General features: G+C 38.3%; 1 protein-coding gene across 2 annotated transcripts in view; it reads left to right on the plus strand.

Moving 5' to 3' along the window:
* TCTEX1D1 (Tctex1 domain containing 1) overlaps positions 1 to 19,766 on the plus strand; it is a 30,702-nt gene extending 10,936 nt beyond the window's left edge. For both annotated transcript variants that reach the window (XM_032642539.1, XM_032642549.1), the window contains 3 exons: positions 11,783 to 11,874; positions 16,350 to 16,474; positions 17,524 to 19,766. In XM_032642539.1, the coding sequence (XP_032498430.1) occupies positions 11,783 to 11,874; positions 16,350 to 16,474; positions 17,524 to 17,727 (421 nt within the window). In that variant the 3' untranslated portion in view covers positions 17,728 to 19,766. The remainder of the gene's footprint in view (positions 1 to 11,782; positions 11,875 to 16,349; positions 16,475 to 17,523) is intronic.
* Positions 19,767 to 20,951: the final 1,185 nt, after the last annotated feature.

A 20,951-nucleotide genomic window follows, 5' to 3' on the forward strand; every position in this document is an offset into this window, starting at 1 on the left:
GCTTTGGCTATTGGGGGTCTTTTGTGTTTCCATACAAATTGTGAAATATTTTGTTCTAGTTCTGTGAAAAATGCCTTTGGTAGTTTGATAGGTATTGCATTGAATCTGTAGATTGCTTTGGGTAGTAGAGTCATTTTCACAATGTTGATTCTTCCAATCCAAGATCATGGTATATCTCTCCATCTGTTTGTATCATCTTTAATTTCTTTCAGCAGTGTCTCATAGTCTTCTGCATACAGATCTTTTGTCTCCTTAGATAGGTTTATTCCTAGATATTTTATTCTTTGTGTTGCAATGGTAAATGGAAGTGTTTTCTTGATTTCACTTTCAGATTTTTCATCATTAGTGTATAGGAATGCCAGAGATTTCTGTGCATTAATTTTGTATCCTGCTACTTTACCAAATTCATTGATTAGCTCTAGTAGTTTTCTGGTAGCATCTTCAGGATTCTCTATGTATAGTATCACGTCATCTGCAAACAGTGACAGCTTTACTTCTTTTCTGATTTGGATTTCTTTTATTTCTTTTTCCTCTCTGATTGCTGTGGCTAAAACTTCCAAAACTATGTTGAATAATAGTGGTGAGAGTGGGCAACCTTTTCTTGTTCCTGATCTTAGTGGAAATGGTTTCAGTTTTCACCATTGAGAATGATGTTGGCTGTGGGTTTGTCATATATGGCCTTATTATGTTGAGGAAAGTTCCCTCTATGCCTACTTTCTGGAGGGTTTTTATCATAAATGGGTGTTTGAATTTTGTCAAAAGCTTTCTCTGCATCTATTGAGATGATCATGTGGTTTCTATCCTTCAGTTTGTTAATATGGTGTATCACATTGATTGATTTGCATATATAGAGAATCCTTGCATTCCTGGGATAAACCCCACTTGTTCATGGTGTATGATCCTTTTTAATGTGCTCTTGGGTTCTGTTTGCTAGTATTTTGTTGAGGATATTTGCAACTATGTTCATCAGTCATACTGGCCTGTAGTTTTCTTTCTTTGTGACATCTTTGTTTGGTTTTGGTATCAAGGTGATGGTGGCCTCGTAGAATGAATTTGGGAGTGTTCCTTCTTCTGCTATATTTTGGAAGAGTTTGAGGATAGGTGTTAGCTCTTCTCTAAATGTTTGATAGAATTTGCCTGTGAAGCCATCTGGTTCTGGTCTTTTGTTGTTGGAACATTTTTTTTTTTTTTTTTTACGGTACACAGGCCTCTCACTGTTGTGGTCTCTCCCATTGCGGAGCACAGGCTCCGGACGCGCAGGCTCAGCGGGCATGGCTCACGGGCCCAGCCACTCCATGGCATGTGGGATCTTCCCGGACTGCGGCATGAACCTGTGTCCCCTGCATCGGCAGGCGGACCCTCAACCACTGCGCCACCAGGGAAGCCCCTGTTGTTGGAAGATTTTTAATCACAGACTCAATTTCAGTGCTTGTGATTGGTCTGTTTATATTTTCTATTCCTTCCTGGTTCAGTCTCCAAAGGTGGTGCTTTTCTAAGGATTGTCCATTTCTTCCAGGTTGTCCATTTTATTGGTATATAGTTGCTTGTAGTAATCTCTCATGATCCTTTGTATTTCTGCAGTGTCAGTTGTTACTTCTTTTTCATTTCTAATTTTATTGATTTGAGTCTTCTCCCTTTTTTTCTTCATGAGTCTGGCTAATGGTTTATCAATTTTGTTTATTTTCTCAAAGAACCAGCCTTTAGTTTTATGATCTTTGCTATTGTTTCCTTCATTTATTTCTGATCTGCTCTTTTATGATTTCTTTCCTTCTGCTAACTCTGGGGGTTTTTTTTGTTCTTCTTTCTCTAATTGCTTTAAGTGTAAGGTTAGGTTGTTTATTTGAGATGTTTCTTGTTTCTTGAGGTAGGATTGTATTGCTATAAACTTCCCTCTTAGAACTGCTTTTGCTGCATCCCATAAGTTTTGGGTCATCATGTTTTCATTGTCATTTGTTTCTAGATATTATTTTATTTCCTCTTTGATTTCTTCCATGAGAAATGATGGGTTTTTAATAGATTGTTTTGGGAGAAAGCTGGCTTACTATATGATGGGAAAAAAAATGAAGCTGGATTCTTACACCATTTGCATGGTAGACTCCAGATGGAAGACTGAAATGTGGAAAGCTATAAAGCTAATAGAAGAAAGTATAGAATATCTTTGTGTTCTGTGGAAGGGAAAGATTTCTTAAATAAGATCCCAAAATGAAAAACTAAAATCATAAAGCAAAAAAAAAATTTGATAAATACAACTACAGTAAAACTTGTATTTCTGTTCAACAAAGAATACAATAGACACAGTTTGTAGGTCAGTAGAAGATATATATTTGTAAACTCATGTATATTAACAATTTTTTAAAAAAGGAGGAAAACAATTTTTAATAATCAAAAGAGATAAATAGCAATTTATAGAAGCAAAGCCCAAATGGCAAAGCAGAATGTGAAGAGATGCTTAAATTCACTTGGAAAGAGAAAAATGCAAATTAAAACAAGATTCCATATTACACCCAACTGAATGGCAAAACATAAGAAGGGAGAATAACACCAAATGTTGGCAAGGCTAGTGAGAATAATAGCTTATATAGGCATTCAGCAAAGAAATCTAACAGTATTTAGAAAAATAGGGATATACATGCCCTATTATCCCCATATACTGAGGACACTGAGGCTTTGCTGTGGTAAAGTGACTGGCCAGCGTATCACAGTTCCCAGATGACAGAGCAAATAATCCTGTGGTTCTCTGACCCTAGAATTTAGAGACCTCATGAAAGTATTTTTATTTGTTACGAGCTAATTGTACCCCACTACCCCTGCCAGATTCATATGTTGAAGCCCTAATCCCCAATACCTCTGAATGTGACCTTATTTGGAATAAGAGGTAAACTTAATTACCTCTTATTTAAAGAGGTAATTAAGTTTAAGTGAGTTCATTAGGGTGGGTTCTAAACCAATGTGACTGGTGTCCTTATAAGAAAAGGAAACTTGGACACCAACAGGCCTGGAGGGAGGTGATGTGAAGATACACAGGGAGGAGATGGCCATCCACAAGCCAAGGAGAGAGGCCTGGAACAGATCCTTCCCTCATGGCTCTCAGAAGGAACCAATCCAGCCAACACCTGGTTCTCGGACATCTAACCTCCAGAAGTGTGAGACAGCAAACTTCTGTTGTTTAAGCCTCCCAGACTTGGTACTTCATTATGGCAGCCCTGGCTAACTATTGCAGTGCAGCTGACCCTTGTACAACACAAGTGTGAACTGTGCAGGTCCAGTTACACGTGGATTTTTTTTTCAATAGTAAATACTGCAGTACTACACGATCCGTGGTTGGAGCTGTGGATGTGGAATCAAGGATACTGAGGAAATGCAACCATGGATACTGAGGGCCGACCATAACTTCTACTGGATTTTCCACTGCAAAGAGGGTCAACACCCCTAACCCCCACGTTGTCAACTGTATCTCTGAAGGAGTGAATGGAATAGCATGAGCTTAGTTGGGGAGTCGAACGGGTGACTCAGAGGCCTGCTCTGCCACCACTGGCTGGGGTCAATTCCAGTGTGAGCACTTACAAGCTGCTGGTCTTGCATAAGTTATTAAGCCTTCTTTGCCTCAGTTTCTTCCTCTACAAAATGGGATAAAAATAACAGTTGTCAGTTCGGGCATGTTGAGAATTTATTGAAATAATACATAGAAGCACTAGAATAGTTCTTGGCACATCAAAGAACAGAGCAAGTGTTGATCATTATTATTACATAGAACTTTGGCATCAAACTAGACCTGAGTTTGAATCCCTGATCTTCTGTTAACTAGCTACTATTTAATATTCTTTGTCTTAATATATTATCTATGAAATGAGAATAACAATCACTTCATCACTGCATCATGTCTTTTGTTTACTGAACACATTTTTGTTGCCTGGGTTACTGGCATTGTGCTATATGCTAAAGATGCAGTGGTGAACAAAATAGACTGCCCCTGAACTTGTGGCATTGCCCTTGTCAAGATCATAATGACTTTCACATTGCTGATGCAGTGGTCAGTCCTTCTCAGTCTTCTTCACTGGTCCCTCCTCTTCTCCCCAATTTCTTAACGTAGGAGTGCCTCAGGGAGCACTTTGTCCCTTTGTCCCCTTCTTCTCTTGTCCTACACTTGTCCCCTCGGGAATCTCCTCCAGTCTAGTGACTGAGACATGGTGCTATGCCCCCAGATGTATATCTCTGGCCCACACATCTCTCCCAAACCCCAGACTGATAGGTCTAACTGCCTATTGACCCCTCACTTCAGTACCTAGCAGACATTGCAAACTCAACATCTCACAACTTAACTCTTTAACTACCTTCCTTCCCATTCAAGAGGAGATCTGTTGGATCAATTTTGAAAATATATTCAGAACCCAACTACTGGGACTTCCCTGGTGGCACAGTGGTTAAGAATCTGCCCGCCAATACAGGGGACATGGGTTCGGGAAGATCCCACATGCCGTGGAGCAACTAAGCCCATGTGCCACAACTACCAAGCCTGCAAGCCACAACTGCTGAGGCCACACGCCACAACTACTGAAGCCTGCGTGCCTAGAGCCTGTGCTCCTCAACAAGAGTAGCCATCTCAATGAGAAGCCCGCACACCGCCACCAAGAGTAACCCCCACTCGCTGCAACTAGAGAAAGCCCGCGCACAGCAACAAAGACCCAACTCAACTAAAAATAAATAAATAAATAAATAAATAAATAAATATTTTTAAAAAACAACCCAACTACTTACCACTTACCCCCCGACTTGGTCTGGGTCACTGTATTAGCTTGAGCTGCCATAACAAAATACCACGGATTGTGTGGCTTTAACAATAGGAATTTATTTTCTCACAGTCCTGGAGCCTGGAAGTCTGAAATCAGGGTGCCTGCTTGGTTAGGTTCTGGTGAGGGCCTGCTTCCTGACTTGTAGACGGCCATCTTTTCACAGTGTCCTTGCATGGAGGAAAGAACGCTGCTGTTTCTTTCTTTTACGTAAGGAGCCCAGTTCTATCAGTTCAGGGCTTCACCCTTACAACTTCATTTCACCTTAATGATCTCCTTAAAGGCCTTATCTCCAATATACTCACATGGGGTGTTAAGGCTTCAGTCTATGAATTTTGAAGAGACACAATTTTGTTCCTAGCAGTTACTACCATCTCACCCCTGGATTACTATAAAAGCTTTCTAACTGGAATCCCTGTGTTTACACATGCTGCCCTACAGCCTATTCTCAGCACAACATTTGGAGTTATCATTGTAAAATATAACATGGATCTTGCTATTCCTCTACTCAAAACTCTATAAAGTCTTCCACTTTATCAGAGTAAAAGCCAAGATTTTAAGATGGTCCACAAAACTCTACATGGTCCAGCTACCTGACACCCTGGTAACCTCATCTCCTTCCACCCTCCTGCTTGCTGCTTCTTCTCCAGCTACTCTGGCCTCTATGCACTTCTTCAAAACTACCAGGCAGCCTTCTGCTCGAAGCCTATGCATGTGCTTTCCTCTACCCCGACACACCCTTCCCTCTGACATCAACATGGCTCATTTCCTCACCTCCTCCAACTCTCTGCTCAGGGAGATCTATCTTGATCATTCTATTTAAAATTATACACAACTGCCTCTCTCCCATCCACTTTCAAGCTCCCTTAACTAAGCTCTCCTTTTCCATGTAGCATTTATCATCTTCTAACATAGCATATAACTTACTTGTTTAGTATTTTATTGTCTTTTTTCTGTCTCTTTTCACTAGGTTCCATGAGGGCAGATTTTAGTTTGTTTTTGTTTTCTGGGTTTTTTTTGTTGTTGTTGTTGTTGTTTGGGGTTTTTTTTTGTTTGTTTGTTTTTTATATCCCAGGGACCTAGAATAGCACCTGGCACATAGCAGTCACTCAATAAATATTTTTTGACAGTAGAATGAATAATTATTGCATTATCCTCATTCCTGAACACAAACAGGTTAGGTTCACAGGTCCGAGTATGTAAGTCCAGGGTGACTAAGGGCTTTCATCTTGCAGACAAAAGATGCATTTACAGCAAAAAGAAAAATGTTCGTTCAAATTTTTAAAACAAGGTATACTTTACCTTCTTGCTGAAACATTCCATTGTGCACCTATTAAAAAAGAAGAAGAACATTATCATTTGTGTTGAACATCTGTTGGGATAGACGACACTCCTTGATGATCTCCATGGCACTGTGGAGGTAACCATGGCACACACACTCCCAGCCTCACCTCTCTGATGATTGCCAAGGGTAATGCAACTTTGAACTGTGCATTCATCCAGGAGCTGCAACAGAAGTTTCGTCAGCTGCTCTTGACCTTAACCTCACCTTCTCTTGAATAAAGAAATCCAACAGTGGGCTTCAGACACTAACTCTGACTTTCTATTCACCCACTCAAATTTGTTCTACTTTGTCAGTCACATTTCCTGGGTTATCTTCAATCGCTTCAGAGCTAGACTTTTCACAGGTTGCATGGTTCATTCTTTGTCCTTCAGAATCATTCCTACTCTTAAAAATGTATCCCACAAGAACACATATCATGTCATTTTCTCTCCTCTTTCATTTTTGAAAACATATCTTGACTTTTGTTTCCATTACAACCTTTCTCTTACTTGTAAGATGGGACCCATAATGTGAATAAAATATCTTAAAACTATGTAAAAAATCCAGCAATACTGCTATAAAACTAACTGGCTACACACAACTAAATTACCTTAACAGACAACTTGTACCTTCCACTGATGGGGGGAAGAGTTGGTACGCTTTTGATCTTAAGCATAATAATCATAAAAATGTCCATAGACAGTTTGAGGTGGAAAGTTCCCAAGTGAGGGTTTTTTTGTGGTACGCGGGCCTCTCACTGCTGTGGCCTCTCCCACCGCGGAGCACAGGGTCCGGACGCGCAGGCCCAGCGGCCATGGCCCACGGGCCCAGCCGCTCCGCAGCACGTGGGATCCTCCCCGACCGGGGCACAAACCAGCGTTCCCCGCATCAGCAGGTGGACTCCCACCACTGCGCCACCAGGGAAGCCCCCAAGTGAGTTTTGATGCATATTTTATTTTGTTTTCTACATCTTGTGTCTCCAGCACAGGAAGTCTTATTTTCCTTTTTATTCCCGGTACTTCCCACTTTGCCTGCCACATGGTGGGCAATAAATAGCTGTTGAAAGAATGAAGCAAAAAGAAAAGAACAAATGTACAAATTTATACCCTGAAGCCTTCTTTTTCTCTGTGCTCTCTGAAATAACCCCACTGGGAGGCAGCACGTGACTTTAACAGATTTTAAAAAATAAGAGAGGGTCATGCTTAAATGATTCCATTCAAAATACGGTAGTTCCAGGCATTTCACAGTTACAAATCGAAGAAAGAGGTGGTAGTGTGACCTTCTTAAGCTGCTAAATGAATGGCTTCAAGGCTAGCTATCTATACAAACATTATCTCTTACTGCAGCTTAAAACATCTAAGGCATAATGGCAGTGAAAATGTCTGGAAATGAATTCTTAATAATAATTAGATGGTATTATGGCTGGTGAGATTTAATTGACATTGTTTCTATCTCCAACCATCATGACAATAAGACATGCCTTGTACTTATTCTGTGTAATTCAAGGAATGGTCAGCATGCAAATTTGTAAGATGTTTTCAGGAAAACTGAATTTCATGAAAAATAAACATATTCCAACTCCCTAGCTAATTTTTTTGGCTCTTTTCTGCATAATCATAACACAGGCTGTTGGGTTAGCATGGGACACAATGTAAGAGAGTTACTTTTGTTATTGTGTACCAATTTCATGCAGCTATTTCCACAACCAGGCTAATTTCAAGTCTGTCCTGAGCAATGGTACATGTGATTCCAAGTATTAATGGAAATTTATATTGGTTACAAATTGTTACTCTTCTCTCTAGAATAGTATTAGTTCATTTGTTCACTGTTTTCACCAGCAGTTTACACCAGACTTTCAGTTTTCCTGCTTTTACTTTTAAACTACCTTCCTGCCTAAAACTTTACAACTCCCTTGGGCACATTTTGCCAGTTGAAATCCTTTTCTTCCATAAATGCCAACAAGCTGATGAAACACATAGACAGCAAGAACATTTTTCACATTTAAAAAAATCAACTACAGCGTTCCATTCGCAGTGAGATCATGTATCTAAGAAGGATTATTATTATAAACTAGGGAAGGCCTGGTCATAGGCAACAGAAACTCATCCACATGTAATGTGAAATATACCCAATAAATTTGTTGTGCTGTGAATACAGCATTGATAATTAAAATTATAAATTTGCTCTTTGAAGCAGCTCACATTTTTATCTTTAAAAATTTCAAAGGGCTTGAATAAAGCTGTTTATCAATAGAAAATATGTACATGTTTTTCTAAGTCAGTATTCTGAACTGACATTGGTAATTGCAAGCATTTTTAATATTTTGTGTCTTCTTTTTGTCTTTTTTCATGCAATATATATTGTATTTTTTCTGTTCAACTTACTCTCTTTTCTCTCTCCCTTCTTCCGAGGCATCTCATTCTAATATAGGAAACATTAGTTTCAAAAAATACCATAAATAGGGTTTTTAAAAAAGTAAAATTTTTCTATAACTTACATGAAATTATAGTCTTGGTTGATACATGGTCAGATTTCCAATGTACAGAAATCAATAGACTAACCAAATATTTTCCTTCTGCATGATAAGGGAAGCCAGGTTAATATATCTGAAATATCTGAAATCTCACTCCCCAAAGCCCCGTCTCTTCCACAAAATTAACTCCAAGTTTTGTGCTCTATTACTTGCAGCATCCCACTTCCAAACTCTGTATCAGTTAAAATTTGTATCAGTTATATCTAATGCTTCTTATAAAAATCTTTTTATAAAAAATAAAAACAGTGGCTTAAACAAAATAGAAATATATTTTCTCTTACATAAAAGAAGTCTAGAAGGACTAGTCTTCTAGCTTCTGATCTACAATCCATAATGTCATCTCAAGATCCAAGATAGCTGCTGAGCTCTTGCCATCATATCCATGGTCCAGTCATGAACAGGCCCCTGCTGGTTGACTTAGTTGGTTGAATTAATTCTCTCAGAATTTTCACCCATAACTTCCACTTACATCTTATTGGCTCATAAGCCACATGGCCCCAGTAGCACTAAGGAGTCCAAGCATTTGTCTTCAATCTGGAGAGAAATATTCCCACAAACTTCTGGTACTGCTACCAAGGAAGAAGAGAACAACACTGGAAAGCAAATGAGTCCCTGCCACAATGGTCATTATAGTTTTCTTTATAATGATGGAATATTGAAAACAACCTAAATGGCCTGTTTAACTAAAATGCAGTATGTTCATAAATTAAATACTGTCTTGATATTTAAAACATGGATGCACATTACTATTTATTGACATAGTTATCTGCTATATATTTCTGAGTGAAAAAAAAACGGCGTCTATAATAGATCCCATATGTAAAATCATGTCTGAAAAGTTTTTTTAACATTAAGAGTGGTTAGATAATCACTGAGGTTAGTAATTTTTTGTGTAACTTTACTTTGTTCTTTATACTTTCCTGTACACTTTGAAATTTTTACAATGAGCATACACGGTTTACAGATTGCTGTAGAAATAAAAAGGCACTGTACGAAATCACCTTCAGTATTTCAAAAAAAAAAAGTCACTCTAAAGAACTTTCTATTTGCACATCAATCTTCAGCCAATGGGGTTTTGAAGCTGCCCTTATGACAGTTACCAATATCATACTGATAATATTACAAACGGCACTGGATCATATTTTTTAGTAACATGGCAATAACAAAGCAATAGTATCCAAAGCAAAAAATCATTACTCGCTTTTTTTGTGTTAGACTTCTAACTCTGCTAATTTGAGTTTATACAAACTCTACTTCTCCTTCTATGAGTTTTTTAATATGGCGTTTAGTAGAAAAGAAATAGGGTTTTATTAAGATCTTCTTATGTTTGTGCAAGTAACTTTTAATTGCAGCAATTAATTATTTCAGGTAGTCATTGCCCCTATTTCCATTCTATCAGGTATGATCATATATGAAACTTTGTTACAGAGGTAAATAGAGTATTTGAAATCTAAGTCTGCCTTTCGTATGTGTATTCAGTTAAGCACTTTGCCAGTTCCCTTTATCGCTGAAATGGGCAGAATAATGACTCTTTTACTTCCTTACAGGGGGTATTTTAAAGATAAAATGAGACAGTTGATGGAAAATATTTTGCAGAAAAAAAGTAGCATATACAATATTGGGGCAGGCTGGCTTATCTTAAAATCAAGGGGCTTATGCAACATTGGTTTTTCTAAGCAGAAGTTACCATCTTTGGTGCTACTCACAACACCTGCAGCCAACGTGGCTAAATAGGTTGGTTGCTACTTCAAAGGGCAGCAGAAAATTGAGGAAAGCAGGTGTTATAAGAATGGAGACTAACTCACTAATCCAGAAATCCATTGTGGAAAAGCAACCGTAATGTCTTACATCACTTTCTTGGGCTGGGTGGGTAAACCTTAATTTATTGTTTAAATTGTATTAAACGATTTTTAAAAGATAATATCCATGATTTTCTTAAAATAGCAATTTGCAGGAAGCTCACTAACTCCCAACAGCTCAGAACTAAGTATTTAAAACTCCTTGCAGAGAGAAAAAAAGTCCCCAAAGATTAAGAACAAATATTCTCATTTAATTAAAGCAAACACTTAGCCTGCTTATAAAAGTAATCACTCTGAAAACACACACACACACTCACACACACACACACTGTTATATCATCTCCTTTGAAATATCTGTCTTAACCTCCGTTTCACAGGTGGAGAGAACTGGGGTAGAGATCTGAGACTGCCATTAGTGACAGCTGAATTTTCTCTGATTAAGTAGTGCTGGAGGGACTTTAGGGGTTACTCTTCATTTGAGTCTCCTGTTCAGCACCTGGATAAGCTTATATTGCCTTGGTAACCAAGCCAAAACCCTTTCTTAATGTTGAAAAGGGTGATTGATGCTTATTGATTACTATAGTTTGGGTGAATTGCGGTTTCTCTCATCATGTAGATGAGTTTCTCGTTTTTCTTTTTTCTACTAAAGGGATTTTGTGAGGTACATTTAATAGTAAACTCCTTATAATCCCCCATGTATGTAAAGAGCTTGTTGCCCAACATTTTAAGCTTCCTCACTTAATCCCCAGTCCCTTTTGTGAGTTCTGTCCACTTTGAGGAGAGACTTTTGCACCTGCAGTAGAGATGCAATTGACAATAGCTTTTGAAACGTGTACAGTCGGCCCTCGGTATCTGCTGAGCATTGGTTCCGGGAGCCCCCCATGGGACACCAAAAGCAGTGGATGCTCAAGTCCCTTATATAAAATGGCGCAGTGCAGTTGGTCCTCCATATCCATGGGTTCCGCATCCGCGGATTTAACCAACTGAAATACGTGACTGGGTGAATCCCTGGATGCGAAGGGCTAACTGTACATACTCCATTAGCCCACAGATGGAACAACCCGTGAATACTTTCGTGATCATCAAATGCCCCAGGCACTGCACTGGGCTTCAACCACTATATTGAGACCTGCTCCAAGTGACTTCTCTACACTGGTAATATTTCCATCTCCAAAATGTTTTAGACTTTAAATGTATTACCAGGATATTTACAGGGGACTTGCTTGAAATATTTTTAGAGAAAACATAAAACTTCTGTCACATCTTTGCTAAGAGCAACATGGTGTTTTGCTATTATTGTTATAGTAACTGTTGAAATTTGTTTTCTCCTTGCTTTTAGCTCTCTGGGTACAGTGTCTTATATGGATGAACCTAGCCAGCATGAAGATGCCTCTCACCTCGCAGTTCAGATGGAAAACACCTACCAACTGGGTGTGTTATTTTATCACTCCATCCTATTTAAGACTTCTAATTTTATGGGTGATATTTACTTAGAATAATACCTGATAACCTGGCATTATCTTCAATGCTAGCACAATATAAGGGATCTTAATTAATTGGGTGATTTGGTATTGCTTTAATTTCTTCCTATGCAAAGTGGGACCAGTATCCATTGCCTACTTTTCTTTATCAGTATTTTCTAAATACCAAGCAAGTCACTGGGCGGCACTGAGGTGTAGTTGTATTACTGAATTAAGGAGTTCATTGGGTATTTCTTGTGGAGTTTTTCTATATCTACTTGAGTTAAATGAAAGAGATATGCACTATAGTTTTATCAAACAAAACCAACCAAGGTTGCTGATAGGTGGAGAAAAAAGCCTTAAGACAAAGGCAAATGATTCCTGGTCCCCTGTTGACAGAGATGTTTATCTTTTCCCGCAGAGGTTTTGGGTCTTTGAAAACAAAAATCTTTGCACCTGCCCCTATACTCCAGGTGGAGTCCACAGTGACTATCATTCCCCATTCACATTTCTTCATAGAACTACTTGCTTTCTCTAAATGAGTACCTTCTCACTATTATCTGGATCCACATATAATTACTGCTGTATAGAAATTCTGCAGAGACTTACCAGTGACCAAAGGAAGACTCCATGGGCCAGAGTGGTTTCATCTGTGGTCAGTTAACCTCAGGAAAATTATAGAACATCAGCACATCCCATTAGGCCTTCTAGCCAGTTTTCTACAGTAATCCCCAAGATGACATGGAGTATAAGCCTCCATAATTAGTCTGCCTACTGGTATTTTCACAGTGCCTATGGTAGACAACTAATATTCCTGCCAACCAAGATACATTTATACTCCTTCTGGTAGCCTGACCCAGTTTCCTTTGGGGGAGCCCGACCACTGCCATCATTATCACTTTTGGTCCATAGCATCCTCCTGAAGCTGACACTGGCTTCAGAGATGTAACAGTGACTGATTTGGGGATTTGGTCAAGGCCGTCAAAGCCTTTGAGGTTCAATTCAGAAAATGTTGTTTGGGCTGTTGAGGAAGCAGTTCATATCCTGAAACTGGAAAGAATAAGGGCTTATGGCAGCTTTGGCCATCTTGCCCTCACATGAAGCCTGAGACCACGTCCTACATCCAGCTGCGTACTCTTAGACTTTTCAGTTAGGCAAAATAAGTTTGGGTCAGGTCTTCCTGTAACTAAAAGAGCTTTTCCATTCAGTGCCTATGACTCTGGGCTCTGCATGCTAGAAGGCTTTGAATCTGATTTTCACAAGATAAAGCATTTGAAATATGAAGCCCTGTGTTTCTTCTTCAAAGGGATCTATTTCCATAACATTTCTCCAAATAAACTAAACTGTCTAATCAGTTTTAGAAGTACTGAGTGTTGAAGCAAGTTAGAAAAGTAATTTTAGAAATAGCTTAGTATATTTTCCATATTTTCTTTCAGAAAGTCATGTGAATTATTCTTTTGTGATTAAAGTCTTTTATACATGACAATCCATGTTTAAAGCATTTAACTAGCTATTTTGTTAATAATCAAAAATGTATTTCCACTTCCACTTGTTTCTGGGTTTATTTTGCATCTGAAAGAAGGTAGTCTGTGGGCCTTTGGCAAAGATTTTCTCCTATCTATACAATGAATACTGACCAGAAGAGTGAGGAAAAACTCAATCACCAGTATCACTGTGTTTACTTTTTCTCATGCATCATGTAAACACATCTTAAATGTTTAGCATGTTTGTCCTCCCTTTATCTAAGTAATTACAGCCACCAAGAATGAGATAAATCATAATTTTTAAAAAGGGGGAATGGAAGAATGAAAACATATTTCTTATAATAAAAGCCACTTACCTCTTCCCATTAATTAATTACTGAAACATGAGTACAGAAGAAAATACGAGCTGTAGGGTCCAATGTATATGAATCTGAACACTCATTTTGCCTATTCCTAAATAAATGATGTTTGAGCAAGGGACTCAGCATCCTTGAATCTCACTTTCTTCATCTGCAAGTCACATCTAGGGATACTGTGAGAATTAAATGAACTATTGTATTTAAATTGCTTCCCCATTCAGTATGTTATTGCTTCTCAAACTGACTGACTCCAGGTCTTCACCTTAGATCACTAAGAAGAAAAGCCTTCTATGATATCCAACATAATTTCCTATTAAGTATGGAATGAGTTCTCCACAGGACTTTTTCTGGAGCAATGACTATAGAGGTACCTGATTTTTTAAAAACACTGTGAGCACCACGTCACACAAGGGCTATAGGGGGCCATCTTTGCTGCCACTTCGAGACAGTCCACCTGAAGCCAATTATTGAAAAATAGAATCTAAAGACAGAGAGAGAGACATCGTTTGAACTCAACTCCCGTGAGATGAGCAGGCCCTGTCACCAGAGGCTTTGTTGGACAGAGTCTGCCAGTCTCTCAGTGCTGACTTTGCTCCACCCTACAGGGTCCTTCCCGCCTGTGGAGGCCTCACTACATCCCTCCTTTACACTGTTGCCCATCTTGCTGCCTTCTCAGCAACAGCAATCCCTGTCTCTTTCCTCAGAATAAGGTAGCAACAATAACAGCTACAACACTCTTAAATAACAAAGCTCTAATGAGTGGCTTTTTTGTGTGGCAGGCACTGTTCTGAGCATTTTAAATACTTCGTCTCATTTAATCCCAACAAAAAACAATATGTGATCATTCTTATCACTATCCCTATTTGGGAAGCTAAGACACAGATATATTAAATAACCAAATTTTTATCTATTCTCTCTTAAATCTATTTTTATGGACAAGTTTCTCTCTTTTTTTTTTTTCCATCCTGATACTTCTTCAGATCTTTGCTTTTTGATTTCTAAAGACATTTTTTCCTCCTAAAGAAAAAAATTTTCTCTAAAAAGAAAGAAATGAAAAAAAGCTTAGGCATTCACATTAGTTGATTCTGAAAGCTTCAGGAGCTTGTTTTGGAAGTCAAGTGCTGAATATTGACTCTCTCTCTTTGCCTCTCAGCATCCCAGCCTGAGTAAGGCAATAGATAATTCTGGCTGTATAGGGCCAAGGTCACAAAGAAGTGAGAAAAGAAAAGTTTACTACCATATTTTAAATTCTTTTCAGAATAGAATCTCGTTAATGAGATTAAAAAGACAAACCTGAGCAAAGTGCAGAAAGGGCATTGGTGCAGCCGGGCAGTGGGAGCTGAGACTCAGGTGCCCCCAGGATTCCATCTTTCCAGCCCTAAACTGTGTGAGGCTCCCTCTCTCACCGTGGCCTGGCTGCCTTCCCACTATGAGAAACAGCCTCCAGCAGTTCCTTAGAGTCACATGTCATAACTTTTAACACCAAAAAGAGACTGACTTTTTTTTTTTTCCTAGCTCCAATTTAAAATAAAAATTCCAAGAAAGGACTCTAATTGGCCTGGCTTGGGGCAAGTCCATCAAGGGCCAATCAACCATGATCTGGACTTGGGCTCAAAGAAAATGATGGTAGAGCGTAAAGAACCACTTGGTTAGAGTGGGAAGAGGACCAGTTCCTTCCATTTGGGAGATGCTGTTCCCAAATCACAGGGAGGAGTATTAAGCATAGGTGGACAAATATATGCACTGAAGGAATTAACTATTTTCTGAAGGGAACAATGCATATGGTCGCTATAATACATGGCCGAATTAAGTTCCGTGTGAATGATACAGGTCAAGTTAAGGTAAATGCCATACGAGTGCTTGGTAGGAGGGAGTGAAAAAGAGAGGTACCAATCTAAAGGACATAGTCTATTTAATTTAGTCCAAGCTGGTAGTATCATTTTTTAATTTCTTAAGTAGGAAGGGAGAAACCACTCTCAAATTTAGCCTCATTTCACTAGCGTACGCAAGTGGAGATCTTCTGAAACATCCACAGGATGGTGACAGGTGTCTGGGAGCTTGCCTGCTGGGGCTGGTGCCCTAGCTCTGACCCCATGATGCAAGAGCAACCAGGACCAACCCTTCATAGGTTTATAACTGCTTGTCGTTCTCCTGTAGAACAGAGATTCCTGCTGACTCAATACTGGGGTTAATTCTCATACTCGTAGCAGATGTCTCTGTTTTACTTGTCCACATTCATTCCCCAGGCTGATTTAAATTTAATTGAACAATTCATGTATAATCATCAAAATAAAAATACGATTAACTGAGCCCCAGGAGGCTGACCTAACTCAACTTTAGGCATGGGCTGTCACCTTCTGGTTAAGTTCAGCCATAGGGAAACTTCAGCAGGAAGAGAGGAGTGTGAACCCTTGCCTTTGGGCTCATCTTGGGCTGTTTGCATCTATCAACAGAAGGACATAAGCTACTCTTAAGGGAGCCCTCTCCACATGGCTCTTCTGGGATCTAGTTCCCTTCTCAGACCCCTCTTTCAATAAAGCTATGGGGTGGATGGATATGATTTGAAATTACTTCTTTGAAAGAAATTCCATCTGTATTTTCAGGTCCTACCAAACATTTTCCTGTTGTCATTGTCAATCATATTCTGAAAGATGTGTTAACTAACTACCTACAAGAAGAAAAATATGAACCAGAGCTCTGTAGACAGATGACTAAAACGATTTCTGAGGTATGCGTGTGATTTCCCAAAGTGTTAACTATGATGAGAACATTTGTTGAAAGCACAACCCCCTACTTTTTGATGAAGGCAATTAATTTGCAGTAGCAGTAAAACTGCTTATTTTTATTTTATAAAAATATTTATTAGGTCATATTCTATGTGTATCTGTGTGTGTGTAAAAAGCCTTTGTCTAATACAATTATTATGTGCATCACTTGCATGTATTCTGTTTAAGAAATATATAAAACTGCCCATTTATTTAAAATTTTTTATTGTAAAAAATACACTTTAATAATCATTTTTTCTTCCCCAAGGCACCTTCTTTGTATGCCATCAAATGCAAACATTGTGGCCTTTAAATACCTTTCTATTTTTATCAAGTAAAATGCTGGCACTCCATCAGGTTTTCTCTACTTTCTTATTACAAACTCTCTAATAAGCATTCACGATTAGTCATATTACAGGAGACTCCAGCTGTATGGTCCCTTAATTAGACATGAACAAGAGGGTATAACTCAAATGCCAACATTCTTTGAAGGGAAGCCATCTCAACATAGATTTTCAAAGAATGTAATAAATCCATTAAACTCTATTCTCTGGATTATCATTTTTCCATGTGCCTTAGAAAACGTAGATTTCTTGCTTGGGCTATCATTTTGTCCCTAAATGTCCTGTCTTGTGAGGCCAGTGCTTGAAGGAAATTATAGCTACCATTCTACAACAGTTAAAAGGATCCAAGGGCTTCCCTGGTGGTGCAGTGGTTGAGTGTTCGCCTGCCAATGCAGGGGACGTGGGTTCGTGCCCTGGTCTGGGAAGATCCCACATGCTGCGGAGCGGCTGGGCTCGTGAGCCATGGCTGCTGAGCCTGCGCATCCACAGCCTGTGCTCCGCAACAGGAGAGACCACAACAGTGAGAGGCCCGCGTACCGCTAAAAAAAAGGATCCAAAATGTATCATGCTGTTTTCTTCAATTAAATCCACTATATTTATGAGGAAAATTAAGACTCTTACATTTCAATGTGACTAAGTGAGGATTTTTTTTTGCTTTTAATTTCTAGGTTATTAAAGCCCAGGTCAAGGACTTGATGATTCCACGATATAAGCTAATTGTGATGGTTCACATTGGACAACTGACCGGCCAGAGCATACTGATTGGAAGCAGATGCCTCTGGGATCCTAAAAATGATACCTTTGCATCTTACATTTTCAGAAATTCTTCTCTGTTTGCTCTTGCAAATGTCTACACAGTTTACTTTGAGTGACTGAAAACAAGAAATCTAGTTCATACTTTTTAAATCAAGAAATAGGCTGTATCTTTGTACACAAGTTTCACTGCCCAGACGTTTGAGAAAGACACAGCACTAATATTTCAAACAATTGGAAGTTTGGGGACTTTTTCATACTCTTGTAAGTATGAAAGAGTATACTTACTCTTTGGGGGAGAGATGGTGGCACAAGAAAGAATCTTGTTTATCCAAAGAAGGAACTAAGTCTTGGTTCTGCTGGATTGTTTTTTCATAGACATAGATTCTTATTAAATATTGCCTTGGGTACTAATTATTTTAATTACACTTTAATTAGAGAGTTAGAATTCCCTGCATTATTTTTTTAATGAAGAGAAGTCTTAAAAAATATGGCTATATACCCTGACCAATAAATGACGGTAGCATATTCAATGTGGTATACACAAATGATCAATGGTACTCTGTCTCAGTGCTGTGTATAAAAGAATACTGGTTTTCATTTTGTATTTAATAAGTTAAGCAGCATTCATTAACTGCAATTATTGTTATATGTACCTGACAGTTGAAACTGCTAATGTAGAATTAATGATTTCATAACAATTATCGTAGTCCCACAGGACTGCTAGCTAAAACTAGAAGCTCTTGTGGGTTGCCTGCACTTTACAAAATTGTGGGAGAACCAAATATTAGCTCTTCAATAATGGAAACAACAAAATGAAAATAGGCTTTTTAGGGCACTGAAGTAGAGGATGCGATATTAAATATACATGATGCTTAATAGTAAGTGTATCTTTAACATAAAATCGTGTATTGGAAAGAGCCACTGCTTTTAAATATACACTGCCTGATACACCTTTCAATAGGTTTCCTAGGCTAACAGACTTTTACACAAAATATATAGCTGGCAGCTTAACAGATAAAACGTGTATTTACTATTTTGTTCCTATGAATTTAATACTAAAGTGACCCGGTGTGGTTTTGAATGGATGGCACTAAAATTTACAGGGCTGCAATAGCTTATTATTCTGTGGGTTAATGTAGCTTATAACATGGATCATTTATTTTTATGGAGCTTTCAGCCCTTTGTGTGCATGTAAAATGGTGCTGTGACATTGTTCTTGGATGGTAAGTGGTCTGCCTAGAGGACATTTGTTAAAGGTCAAAGATGAAGTGTACACATATGGAGAAAATTAGCAACTCTATAGTCCTAAGGAAAAAATGATGTGTAATTCATATCAAAACGAATTTAACAAATGGGAAAATAGTCAGTGCTTTATAATCACGTACTGATGTCTTATTTTTCCCTCAAGATGATGTGTATTTTTTTTTTAAGTATACTTTTTAAATCCCTTTTCTTCTCTTTGTTCTGGCTTTTAAGGTAGCGTTTCAAAATGAATTAGTCAATTTTCATTGTTTTTTTTTGTTAGTGCCTTAGTGGGAATATGTCTGTGTAACAATTTATCACAACCAAGATTTGTCGATCTTCATAGCCAGTGATGAATCTGGATTAGATCATAAGTACAGTACATAAATGAGTTTTATATATTCACTATACATTTATGAACATCTCTCCTCTTAGAACAATAGCAGGGGAAATCATATGGCAATTTTGCATGAATAAATCAGTATGAAGGAAATTTTTTTAGTATGTAGAAAGTCCATTATAAAAATGTCCTTATTTTTTAGAGTTATAAAATCTCAACCATGAGATAGTTTCTTACCATCTGTCTTAGGCTGTATAAGGATTCAAAACCTAACAATACGATGGCAGTTAAAAATCAGAAAAAGGAAGCGGTTTGCCAGCATATTGCTGTGTACTGTAATTCAGGTAGTCAATGATGAATTCTCGCAATTATATAACAGCATAAAAATATATGGTAAAAGCTTACTAATTGTAACTAATTTGGAGGAATGCTGATTATTTTAAAAAGCTTTGTGATGGGAAATTTTGATAGATATATTAGCTAACACCTATTCCAACCAATAAATGTATCAAATTAACATGCTGTGTACCTTAAAATTATACAGTGTTCTGTCAATTATATCTCAATTTTAAAATAAACATTTTTTACAAAAAGAAATGACACTAAATTTGAGGGAATTGTTTTACTTTGAAATCCACTGAACTCTCCTGGTGTTTTTTCTTCTCAATAGATGTTCCTAAAGTGCCATCCCTACCTCATAGCCTTGACTCATGCTTGTGCCTAGCTCAGAACACCCTCCTTCCACTTAGAGCAGCTTCCTTCAATTTTCAGCATTAAACTCAGGTGTCACCTTTTCTCTAAATCTTTCTCCACTCATTTCTTCCCTCCCATCCTCTCTCTTCTTTCATCACTCTCATGGCTGAGCCCCTGATTCTTCTCTAGCTGAGTTTTGAATAATAGCTTTGTTTCCCTTACTAGATCGAAAACATCTTGAGTATATGGACCACATATCCTGACAACACCTAAGAAGAAAATGTAATACATCTTAACTTTTCAAGAAAGAATCGCAAGCATTGATAGTACTATGCTACATAATTACCAACCAAAAAGGTAATAGGACACAGAGTTCAACCCTAGAAGACCTAGGATCCTATAGGGGTGGTAAGTATACAAGTGACCATGGTACAGGCTAGAATATGTTTTCATAAGAAAAGTCCAGAATATCTTTATATAATTAAGGGAATCAGGGAAGGCTTCATGAAGGAAGAAGCACTTATCTATACTATGAAGGTGACAAGTAGAATTTCAACAGACACAGAAGTTCAGAATACAGGAAGAAGTCTAGACTGGATAAAACACAGTGTTCATGAATGAAGATAAGTGGTTGGAACTAAGATTGGTAACTTGAATGTCTGAGTATGAAAATGACACTCAGACCCTGGGTAGCCATCAAAGGCTTTTCATTAGGCTGATTGTATACATGAACTGACTCTTTAAGAAGATGAATGCATCAGTAAAGAGCAGGAAGACCACTTAGGAGAAGTGACAGGTAGTGAGGGGCTGAACTCAGCGGTGCCATTGAAATGGAAAGGAGAAGACAGTTGTATGAACATTTTAGGGACAAAGTCTACATAATCAGGCAAAGAGGAAGGAGTCAGAGGTAATTAAGGCAAAGTGAAAAGGTGGTTGAAAGTTTCAAGCTCTGATGTTTGCAGCCTCAGGTCTGAGTCCTTCCATCCCAGTCACTAGTTAAGTGATCTTAAATAAATCAACAACCCCACTATGCTGCCGCTTCCCCATCTTAAAGTACAGTAATGA

This window comes from Phocoena sinus, chromosome 1 (assembly GCF_008692025.1).
Source record: "Phocoena sinus isolate mPhoSin1 chromosome 1, mPhoSin1.pri, whole genome shotgun sequence".
NCBI lineage: Eukaryota > Metazoa > Chordata > Mammalia > Artiodactyla > Phocoenidae > Phocoena > Phocoena sinus.